The sequence below is a fragment of the Stegodyphus dumicola genome, chromosome 10 (genome assembly GCF_044657685.1).
Source record: "Stegodyphus dumicola isolate Sdum_Otavi_A_Nest chromosome 10, ASM4465768v1".
Lineage (NCBI taxonomy): Eukaryota > Metazoa > Arthropoda > Arachnida > Araneae > Eresidae > Stegodyphus > Stegodyphus dumicola.
Window position 1 is genome coordinate 171,680,649 of NC_140777.1, and position 12,918 is coordinate 171,693,566.

A 12,918-nucleotide genomic window follows, 5' to 3' on the forward strand; every position below is an offset into this window, starting at 1 on the left:
AAAGCACTATTTAACAAGTCAAGCAAAAACTGCTACATAACTCGTTGTAAAGTTATAAGGTATTTCTCCCGTCTTCTTAGCATGCCTAAATTTACTAGTAATTAAATGGTAAACTTCATGTAAAATAAGACCGTTACATATGCTTCCTAATTTAATTGCTTTATTTACGTTTGTACATTTATGTACAAAGAAACATAATGTACGTTTCTTTTAAAATATATATAATATAATGTATGTTTAAATGCCTTTTAATACTTCGTTTCTTGTAGGTATTTCTTTTAATGTATGAAATGTGTATTTAATGTGAATACCGAAATGTGAATGCAAATCCTCGATCACAAAATTTTAGTCAAATTGTTAGTGTAAACCCCAAGCCGGGAAATTTTAACTAATTTTCACTACTTATTCAGCCACAGTCTCGCTAATTTTGCTTCCCTTCTTCCCTTGGGAAACAATAAAATTTCTGCTATAGTGAAAGAACATGCTGCAAATAGCCTGAAAATTCCATATGAGTGGAAATTTTCTCAAGGGTGCTTCATGAAAAATTAACTTGAAATGTCAGAACTTATGTTCTGACGAAGGAAACCGTTCTATTGAAAATTTTCTTTGATTATTTTACCTGTTGGTTAAACTATTGGTTATTCTTTATTTATATAATAATGCTAAAATATTCAAGTATATCGTCTTTTATATGCAGGTGTTTACGATGATGATAAATCAGGGAAACCAATCGCTTGCCCTCCTATGTCTCCGGACAAACAGCTAATCGTCCGTGAAACAAATGATTATGCCTTTGATAACCCCTACTTCAAGGATGATGAGACAGACACTGCCACACAGGACGCCGCTGAAAAAGGTGAGCTCAATTTAGTTATGTTTCTTCAACTGGAAGTTGTCCACTTAAACTTATCTTGACGTATCTCTTTAACGGCAAAAAGCAATTTAAAGTCATACAGAGTGCTTATCTCTTAGTTTGTATTATTTCTTTTAAGAGTGCTTTTCTAATCCACTTTGTAAAGTAAATTTTTAAAAGATACTGTTTACTATATTTCGAAAAGGAAAACAGTTATTTATGTGCTACAAGACTTTGAACTTTTGCTTCTGAATCAAAACTAATCACGCAGTTTTTGACCAACCGTGACTGTAGCTATAGAAAACTGTTTTATTTTAAACGGCCCATAATTTTTGCGTATGCAATATACTTAACGATTGTATAAGATACTTATTCTCGAAGATTGAGAATTAATCTGATTTTTAAGAAGAGAATGTATTTCTAATTTTAAATAAAAATTTAGGCAAATATTATTTTTCTTTATGTATAATGCTCACGATGAAGAAGAGTATATTTGATGAAGACTTTGTAGGGACATTAGGTTATTTTTCGGAAGCAGGAAAAATAAAAAATATGCAACGCCTTTGCCGAGAATCGAACCACGAACCTCTGGAATACGCGCACAGCGTGCAGACCACCACAAGTGACACGTGACGGAGGACGGGGACGCCTGGTGTTTAACATAGGTAAACAGGCGTGTGTCCCACGCCCTCCCCTACCTAGGAATAACAACTCCCTGGGGCCCCGTGAGACTGCCTCGGGAGTTTATAATACAGATCTAAAGATCAATACATGGCCAAACAGGGACTGAGGATTATTGTTTGACAATGGTTACGTGACAATAACTTTGTGGATGTGCATGGCCGTTGGAATAACACAGATACATAAAAATATACAAAACAAATGCAAGAATAGATACATGTACAGACAAAAACAAACAATTACTAACAGATACGAACATAAGGATGCATCAATATTAAGATAAATATAAAGAGAGACACATATGTAAGATACAAGAGTAAAAACAAGAGTAATACAAGAGTAAAAACCTTAAATACTAAAAAAAAAAAAAAAAAAAAAAAAAAAAAAAAAAAAAAGCTAAAATACAGAATGGGGTAAAGGGAGTCATATGTGTATTGCTGGTATCCTTGTGGTTGTAAATGTGCTGTAAGTACTTAAACACAGAGATGAAGCAATGAGTACCGGATGTAGAATTATGGTGCCAGGAGTTAGTGTTAGAGTTCGCTCAAAGTACAATCCATTATAGTTCAAATTTGAAGGAGTTCAGGCTACACTGAAGTTTAGTGTACATTGTGGTACTAATAGCACTAAATTTGGAGTTTGGCACAGTCACTAAGTTTTAACGCAATTTCTTTAGGTTGGTACAGTCGCTACAGCGCAGACACTATGTTAGGCACGGTAATTTTTTATAGTTTTAATGATTTATACCTTCAGCTTAAATAAAACACAATTTTTTTTTTTAATTTGTAGCTAGCGTCAAAATTTTTATTGAGAAAATTTGTGCGAATTTCACTTCTAAAGAGTAGCATAGAGTTTTTCGTTTTTAACCTAAAGCATAATGAATATTTTATATAGTGGATTCAGAAAATGGCTTTTTGATCTCATCCTCTTGCAACGGTGGCTAAAGTTTAAGGTGTGTTTGGTGTATTTAATTAGGGCAAAGCACACTAGGGCTATCTCCCTAAGAGGAGGGATGCCTTCGTGAAGGACTTTCTAAGGGAAACTGGCTCGTATACACGTTACACATGGGGAAAACCACGAAAACACCCATGCAGCCAGCCCGTTCGTGGGATTCGAACCTCGGACCGAACTACCAGTGTTCAGCGACTTTACCGCTCGGCCGCTGGTGGGCCGCTAAAGTTGAAGGAAAGGGTGTCGATGTTATTAGAAACTGAAGTACACAAACTGAAGAAGAGAACACAGCAATAACAACTAGACTTACTTCTTTGCTTCAGACTGCTACATTTTTCAAACGCTTCCACAATCCTTAACGATATTACTGCAAGACTTTTGACGCAGAATTTGAAAACTTTGCATATTATATTTATTTTATGTACAGTACGTCTGTACGAAAAGTTACACATGTCGCAAAGTCAGAGTTTATGACAACTTACAGTTACAAAATAGAATCTAAAGGATTAGATGTGATCTTTATCTCTTCATCCTCAGAAAGCGGCAGTTATTTTCTTAGCAAATTAAGAAGAAAATTCAAATTTTCTTATTATTTTTCTTCGAAATATTAAATAAAAAAATCTGAAAACTTTCACATTTTACATTACGGCCCAAAGGGCGATAACACGGCGATAATATTTGGTGGCAACAATTTGAAAAGTGAAACGACGCAAAATGCCGTTTTGAAACTAATAGCCCTTTGGATCTAAACGCCCCTTTGGGCTAAGAAAAAAAAGAAAATTATCGTATTAAAAGCATTGTTCAGAAACGTAATTCTAAATGTAAAATACATTTTCTTCTTTCGTAGAACACCTCATATTTTGTAATCAGTTTTTATCAGAATCAAAAAAGAAATTTGCAATTTAAATATTCTGAGCAGCGTGTTATCGCAATGCAACAGGAAGATAAATCTTAATCTGTTTAGCATTTGTATTTTGCATGCATCATTATCTTTTATGTAATAACGCCTTCCCAGAGTCGTTGTTAAGAAACTTCTTATATGAAAACGACGCAATGGAGAAAGACATCACCTGAATAAAGGAATGTCAAGGTTATTGCGTCAGATTATCCCTCCATGCATCGAAAATTCCAAACAAATCAAAAGGTACATAAACACACATTTTCTGCTGTTTCTCAGCTCTTCTATCACAATTAACATTGTAATTAAAATGTTTTTAACCAATTCAATCATTTTTTGAGAGTTTTGTCATTATACTTATGCCTATTGCGATTCCATTCGATCTTTTGTTCTGGATTTTTTATCGTAACTTAACATATCGAAAATACATTTAAACACACAAACTCTATTAACCATTCCTATAAATAGGGATTTCTCAAGCACATTAGCAATTTATTTTTATCAAAGTTTTTCACGACACCTTTGTCTCCTGTTTTCACAAAATTCTCATTTGAACAAATGCTTGATTTGTCGACAATGCATGCACATGCATAATAAAGTTCACAAGGCTTACTGAAAATAAAGAAATACCCTTTAAAATAAATCACATACAATAAATCAAAAATTGAATTATAAAATAAGTGAGTGTTTGTATGTGTGCGCTTTATGAATAGTTTAATCCAGTTTTATACCTTTGAAAGTAAAATTAAAGTAAATTATTTCATGCTGTTGGACATCTCTGGGCACGTAGATGACAAGCTCGAGCCTTCTATTCTTCGCTCTGAAGTGTTACTTTAAATTCCTACAAACCCCCCCCCACGTCTGTTAATACCGCACCGAACGTCCTGGGCTTCTCTTTTAATCCACACTTCGTAGTGGGTGGGATTTCGAATGTGTCGGAGGGACGGGAAGGAAGGCAGCTCAAGATGGATGGTCCCCGATTCAAATTTCGGAATTATCGCGAAGCCACAATTCTAATTTATCTAACTGTAATTAAAACCCACTAACGCGACAGTGGCGGCGTTAGAGAACTGTTGGCGGGATTCTTTCGTCTGTTGCAGAATAAAACCCCGTGGAACGTGTTTCTGTCGTCGCACGCAACCGTATATAGGGAATAGATTTTATATATTTTTAATCGATAAACATCAAAAATTGCGTTATTTGTAGAGATAGCATAGAAAAAAAACCTAATTATTAGTCCAGTAAGCTGATTACTTAAAAATAAGCAACTTAAATTTTGAAATGATTGAAATTTCCAATAAATTTTACGTGACCTCTTCTTGGATCCTGACTTATACTTTATCAAGTCCTGATGTCCAAATGTTATTACTTTATGATAAGCATTTTAAGTTTGTAAAGTCATTAGGATTTTTGAAGCAAGAAGTCTGAAAAATGAGCAATGCTGCCGCCGGAACTCGAACCTGGAGCTCTCGAATACGTGCCTAGTGGGGTACCGTTAAACCACGAAGGCATGCAGAAAATGAAAGAGAAAATATATACTTTCCGTTGTGTTCCGGTGCCTGCTAGGTGTTCAAACTGATCCTCTTTCCAATATACTTCCCCTTTTAAAGAGCAACTATGGATTAGGGGATCCAGTCGCCAAATCCTGGTGGTGAAGAATCATCATCTACCACATTTTAATTCGGGCGCCACTGTAGAGTCATTAGACTTTTTGAAGTAGGAGACATGAGAAATGAGCAGCGCCCTCGCAGGGATTCGAATCTGCACCTCCCGAATTCGCGCCGAGTGTGCTACTATTTACCCACGAAGGCATACAGAAAGGAGGGAGAAAATACCTTATAAGTTTTGCCAGCTGTTGAGTTTACTTAGTAGTACCGTATAAGGTGTTTCTCTAACTTTCCTAGCGAGCCTTCGTGGTGTAGTGGTTCTGCACGCTGGGCCGGTATTCCAGATGTCCGTGGTTTGATTCCCGGCGAAGGCGTTTGCTCGTTTTTTCATCTTGTCTGCTTCAAAAAAATACCTAATGTCTCTACAAACAAACTCAACGATTTCAAAGAGAGCAATGGCAATACTGTACGGGAACAACAACAAAAAAAAAAATATCTCCAGCGTGCGAGACTATGCATTGGAAATTCTAAAGATATTAATTTTTTTAAATATTTCCTGATGTTGCTGTCAAATTGAATCTTATTCAATTCAACAGCAACATCAGGTGCGAAGAGCGAGTGCGAGCATCTAAGTGCGAAGAGCATGATATTTAATAAATAAAGGTAACACACAAAACGTTTAAAAAAAAATTTAAAAAAAAAAAGCCCTTTTTGCGAAATATACAATTTGAAAGCTTCGAATTTTTATTTATTTATTTTATTTTTGTGAAATAATATACTAGTTAACTGTCAGTGTAGTTAGAGGATTTTTCTTAATTGAATACAATCAAGGGTCCGAATTCTATCTCTTTGAGTATAATATATAGTGGTGGGGAACCTTTTTTGGCGGAGGGGGCCGGCGTGCTCAAATCTTCTGTGATTAAATTCCCATCTGAGAGCGGTTTACCATGTTTTGCCAGGCAAAGTGAAATTTGTGAGCTGCCGGCAAAGTGAAAGCTGGCTGTTGTTAGATAGTTTGTTATAGAAAGGTAATTGCAAAAACCAACTTTCTGGTAATTATAATTCCTCAATGTTCCTTCAATAAACACCTTCCAATCAGCTTCATCAAGTTCGGCAAAAATCTAGTGATTGGTGTTAAAGTGTCGTAAGTAAGTGAAACGTTCAATAACAGACTAAAACACTTATTTAAATTTCATAGTATCATTTTATTGTGATTATTGATTAAGGAAGTAATATTTTAATCACGTGTCAGCTGATGAGGCTCTGCGTGCCTACTATGGCACGCATGCCATAGGTTCGCCATCACTGATATATTACATAGGCTTGCTTCGGATTAGAAAACAACTTTTATTCAATGATTTATCATACTTCTACACTTTTTAATAATTTTTGTGCCTTGTCTTGGCAGCTGGTATTGTATATTAAATCACCGTTGAAACAGCGTCAAAAGCATTTAATTTGTGTTTTTTTCTGTTATTACAATTATTCTTTTTTATTTCGAAGAGAGTTTGACAGTTCAATTCGATGTATATGTGCTTTCCTTTTTTTTTAAAGCTAAGTAAATCGTTTATTAGCCTTAGATTAAAAATGTTTGCTTTGAAATAGAAAATAAACACTTTAAATTTAGAAATTAGCCTTAGATTAAAAATGTTTGCTTTGAAATAGAAAATAAACACTTTAAATTTAGAAATATAACAAAAAGTTACTGAACATATCGCTGGCGATATATGCTGAAAGGAACTGTTATATTTCATTAAATGAATAGATATATAACTAGTGAATATTTTTCAAATTAATGGGCAAAAATTTCATCTTAAAATTTGAGGTATGTGCCGCCCAGACGGAAAAGTGGTTATTCATTCTGAATGCTGTACCGAAGGTCTCGGGTTCGCATCTCGGAGAAGGCATAGATGTAAATTATCTGTCCCTTCATAGGAAGAAGCAACAGTGGTCCGCTCATTAGGTTCCTGCATAATAAAGTGACCACCTCTTCCGGGCTTAGTAGCTGCCAACGGCTAATAATGGCTAGTGCCTGCTATTTGGGGGAAAAGTATGCAGGCTTTTGTTTTGCATATTATTTTTTCCATATTTTAAAATAATATTCACTTCGAGCATACTAGGAAATTGAGTATAAAATGGTACATTATTTAGTTACTTACTTATTTCTGCTAGGCTCTATGAGTATTTATAAAGAATTCGTAATTTTATTTATGTAATCTCATTAATATAATTTCATTAATAAACTTGTAGAGTCATTAGGTTATTTTGAAGCAGAAGACATGATAAAGGAGCAATGCCGTCGTCGGTACTCGAACTGGGCCCCTCGAATACGCGCCGATTGTTTTACCGTTACACCACGAAGGCATGCGGAAAGGAGGGAGAAAATATCTTATAAACTGACTTACTATACTTCTATTTCAATTTGTTTTAGCAGACTCCAAAAGTGCTACATAGAATAAACCCATTATGCTATAAGATATTTCTCCCGCCTTCTTAGCATGCCTTGGTGGTACAGTGGTCAGCACACTCAGCGCGTGTTCGAGAGGTTCGTGTTTCGATTCCCGGCGAGGGCATTTTTCATTTTTCATCTCTCCTGCTTTCAAAATTACCTAATGTTTCTACAGTGGTACTACTCGAACTAAAACAAGGTGGTGGATAATGATTCTCCACCAAGATTTGGCGATTGGATCCCCTAATCCCCAATCGCCCTTTAAACGGGGGGAGTATATAAGGTATTTCTCCTGCCTTTTTAGCATGCCTTCGTTAGTGTAGTGGTCAGAGCACTCGGTGCGTATTCGCGAGGTCCACGGTTCGAGTTCCGGCGACAGCATTGCTCATTTTTCATCTCTCCTGCTTTCCAAATATCGTAACGTCTCTACAATTCAAATCAGTATTCGCCAATCTCCATCAATGATTGCCAGTTAAGGCCAGTTTTTTGTCTTATACGAAGTGGGCAACCTTCTCATATCAAATATCTTCGGAACCTTGAATAGTTACCCCTAGAGAGGATTGACTGTATGACAAAGCGTGCAGAATTCACACGCAGATAAAAAAATTCACGAATCACTTATTTTCGTTACCAAACATGTTTATGTCTAAATAATGAAATACTGAAAAAAAAAAAAAAAAAAAAAAAAGGGAATTCATGGTACAAAGTTGTTTATTTACGCCATTTCTGTTAAGCTGTATTTCCGTTGAGCAAAATGGGACTTTACAATACATCCTTCACTTAAAAAATAAATAAATAAATAAATAAATAAATAAAATAAATAAGAAACTCATATTACAGTTAGATGTTACTTTTACTTAGAAATAAGGTTCTGATTATCAGTTCGGAAGAAAACATTATTCTTTTTTTTTTTTTTTTTTTTTTTGTGAAGGACGAGAGGACAATTACCCCTTTTTTTTATTAAAAAAGCATTAAGAGTGTGTCCCTGAAGATGAGGAGTAATAAATACTCTTTCGGAAATATACAACATACGACGTGGCGTAATAACGAAGAAAGCTTTTGAAACATATTATGTGTATTTTTTACCACACCTCTGCCAGTCATTTCTTGTCCTTAACCTTGAGCAGAATGCAACTTTTGTCTCTCCCACTTTTGACCACCATCCATCCTCCCTCCACTCTGCATATACAAAGGCTTAATCAACGGCTCTTCGTGGCCGGCAATTGTGTTCGTAATCGACACGTTCCGCCTCGCCGCATTTTGTGACCTTATAAACGGCTACATCGGATATAACGACAAATAACTGGACGCCCGTTTGATGTTTCGTTTCGGTGAAGAATGTTATTACATAATACTTCCACAAGCATTACGGAGCTGCTGCCATAAGGCATTATTTTTCATTCGTATACCTGTATTTTTAAAGCACTTTTATCGTCCTATCGAGTGCATTTTGTATGCTTAAGAACGTTTAATACGGATTAGATGCATAATGAGACTTTCGGGCGCGTGCATATGAGCGGACGTGAGGATTTTGATTTATATTTTTTCCATTTTTATTTGGTACAGATCAATAAAAGCTTTAGAAATGCTTTGTTTTCTATATTCCAAAAAATCTGATGTGTACACCACATGACTTCCTTGTACGGAATATTAAATTGTACGCATTTTTTATTGAATTTCATTTAAATTGATTGGATTGAATTAAATCTACTTCGTCGACAGCGCATAAACCACAGTAGAATAAATGCACTCATTAAAATTCACTATATTTGTTTACTATAACGACACACTGAATGCACAAAATTTATATCATTTGAAGAATTATCGTTGCCACATGTTCTATTTAAATACTATAATAAAGCTAAAACGATGTATGAAAGAAATTAAGCAAACAAAACAGAAAAGAAACAGTTTTTCACAGACGATTAAGTATTTCTCATTCAATTAATTCAGTTCTCACTTCGCGACAAGGCAAAAATACATAAAAACTCAAAATATCTGCATTAAAAATTACGAAGTAAATCTTAAACACTTATTTCCTCGAAAAAATTCCAGAAAGGATTAAGCATGATTTAATTCGCAATAATAAATAAAGGCGTTATTTTTGTGTCTCTCTAGATTGGCAACAAATCTACAATTCTGCTGTTTCAAATGTAAACAAATATGTCCGCCATGTTATTTAAAACTTAACCGCACTTAAACAGCTGTAAATTCTTGATAATTGTACAAATATTGCTTCCAGAATTACGAAAGGCATAAAAACCTTAACCGGATGATAAAAACAACATAATTCACTCATTTTTAAAGCAAAAAATATACAATTTACAAACATATAAGAGTAAAGAAACTGAGATCACTGAGCCGGGTAACAGTGTGGATATATATATATATATATATATTTATATATGGATATATATATGTATAAATATATAATACATACGTTTGGTGCGGCCGATTGCAACCAAAATACGAGGTGCACATCTACATGTTATAGCAGTCCTATATACATAATTTCAACGTTCTGAGGCTACTCGTTTTTGAGTTATGCGAGATACACGTACGTACAGACGCCACGAAAAATTCTCTTCAGAATTAATTTTAAAGCAATTTTATAATTTTTTTGGAGGAAAAGAGTCTTTTATTCTGTCCTTACGTACAGATATAACGCAAAAACATCGTTAAATTGCATTCGATAGCGGTCAAAATGGATATTTTCTTTGAAATATGTTGCCTGAAACTTTTCGCGATTACAATACTTCCTTTTTACTGCGTACAAGGAAGTAAAAAGAATATGAATCTTGAATTGTCTAACCCTTCTTACATTTTTGTTACTTCCTCGTACGAAGTAAAGAAAGTATTGTTATCACGAAAAATTCCAGGTACCATATTTCAGCGAAAATATCCATTTTTACCGCTATCGAATGCAATTTAACGATGTTTTTGCGTGACATCTGTACGTATGGACAGAATAAAGGGCTCTTTTCCCCCCCAAAAAATAATAAAACTTATTTAAAATGGATTCGGAAGAGACTTTTTCGTGGCGCACATACATACATACGTACGTATACGTGCGTACATGTATACATACATACACGCGTACGTACGTATGTATGTATATATCTTGGTAATTAAAAAGCGAGTAGCCTGAGAACGTTGAAATTTTGTATATAGGACAGCTATAGGTTGCAGTTGTGCACCTCCCTTTTTAGCGGCAATAGACCGTACCAAAAGTAAACAAATGTTATATATCTATGCGTATACTCAGTTATTCGGCTCCGTGAGCTCAGCTTTTTTTCTCTTGTATGTTGTTAAATTGTGCACTTTTTGCTTTAAAAATCATTGAATTATGTTGTTCTTATCTTCCGTTAAGGTTTTTATGCCCTTAGTTAATCTGCATGCAATATTTGTAGAATTATCAACAATTTAAAAGTTGTTTAAGTGCGGCGTAGCCTAATGTTTTTACCATAGGAGCCTAATGTTTTTACCATAATGTTTTTACCATAGCCTCATGTTTTTACCATGTTTACATTTGAATCTTATCAGAATAGTAGATTTGTTGCCAATCTAAATAAACTAAGCTTCGCAACAACAGTTTCTTTTTTATTTGTCCAATATCTTTTATACATCGTTTTAGATTTATTATAGTATTTGAATAGAACACGTGACAAAGATTAGATAATTCTTCAGATGATATAATTTTTGCGCATTCTGAATTATAAAATGAATAAGATGTAACGCTGTTAAGTGAAGCTAGCGCCCGAGTGTCGCTATGGTAAACAAATATAGTGAATTTTAAAGAGTGCATTTATTCTGTTGTAGTTTATGCGCTATCGAGGAAGTAGATTTAATTCAACAAGATTAAATGAAATGCTGGAAAAAATGCGTATAATTTAATATTCCGTGGAAGGAAGTCATGTGGTGTACACATCAGATTTTTAGTATGAGAACTAGTTTTGCCCCATTATGCTATGAACAACCGCTCATAATTGATAAAAATAGCTGTCTAAATTACCATTCGAGGGGGGAGGGAAGGCTCTACCTCTTTTTTTTTTTTTTTTTTTTTTTTAATTGGGTTTGGATGAAATACTTGTTTATATTTTCATTTTCCTTAGTTTTTCATTTAGCTGATTCAGATTTACAAAACACCTGACAGACATATATAATTATTACGAAAGGGAAATTAACTTATAATTTTAGAGCGCTCTGATCTTACTAGCTACCGATCATTCTTATACCGTTAATACATCATCTTAAGCATTGTTCAAAATGAATTTAATCTGCAGACCAAACATGAGAAAAACTGCTGCTTCTGCTGCCGAAATCAATGAATGTTAAATCTATTTGTGTCCAACAGAAATTCTACATGTACAAGAATCCCTCCAAAAGCAATAGCTAAAACAAAGCTAATAAAATTCCTCTGACGAAGAACTTATACCCATTACGTTAACTGTAAATATCTTCAGTGGTACAGTACAGTATAACTAAATTATCTTCTTCCGCGTCTGCTATCTAACCTGCATCGTAAATTCTAAAATCTTATGTAATATCTGCCATAAAACCCACGTTCATAGCATCTGCGAGGACATTCTGTTTTTATTGCAAATTCTGTTTCTGAACGGTTTAGTAGGCGTACTTTATAACCAGTTTTACACATTGAAGGATACCTGTAGAGATTCTGTAATCATTAAATGTCTGAGATTCAATCATTGCTAACTAGCGCATGAATCAAAATTAGTTATATCAGTTTTTCTGTTTATACTATGAGAATTTGATAAATTTTGTATAAAGTAACACGAAAGTGGGTATTAATATCCTGTTGGTTTGTTTTGTTTTATTCAGTGGAAATTTAAAGCAAAAATTGCATTCTTATTGCATACAAATGTTTCATGGACACGAAACTGATTTTTTTAGCTTTTTCCTTACGTAAAAAATGTGTATATAATTTAATAATTATTTAAAATAATTACAGCTTATTAAAAGCATTACAGGTTATTAGCAGTACCCTTATTTCTAAAGATGCATCGAGCCTAATCATTGAAATTAACTACGAATAAAAAAAGGGCTATAGTTTATCGGTTACCTATGTTCAAGTTGGCATGCATATTTTGCAGCAAGCAAGTTTACACATTTTGAAGAAAAGGTCTGATCATAAAAGTCACCTACTACAACTTCCCTTAAAAAAAAAAAAAAAAAAAAAAAAAAAGTCTTTCTGATTTTATATTACGCCCAAAGGGGCTTTTTTCTTTCTTTCTTTTTTTTTTTAAAGGTTTTGTGTATTACCTTTATTTATTAAATATCATGTTCTTCGCACTTAAAGCATAAAATTCAGTTCAACAGCGATATCACAAAATATTTAAAACAATATATCTTTAGAATCTCCGGTAAACAGTCGCGCGCTGGAGATATTTTTTTTTTCTAGGAGATATTTTTTTTCTAACAGTTTTGCCATTGCTCGGTTCGAAATCGTTGAGTTCTTTCA

The 12,918-nt window shown here is 34.1% G+C and overlaps 1 protein-coding gene across 1 annotated transcript in view; it reads left to right on the top strand.

The window, feature by feature from the left end:
- Positions 1 to 12,918, top strand: part of LOC118186662 (uncharacterized) — a 241,765-nt gene that overhangs the window by 123,432 nt on the left and 105,415 nt on the right. Inside the window, exon 2 of the mRNA XM_035356785.2 lies at positions 698 to 856. Coding sequence (XP_035212676.2) covers positions 698 to 856 — 159 coding nt within the window. The remainder of the gene's footprint in view (positions 1 to 697; positions 857 to 12,918) is intronic.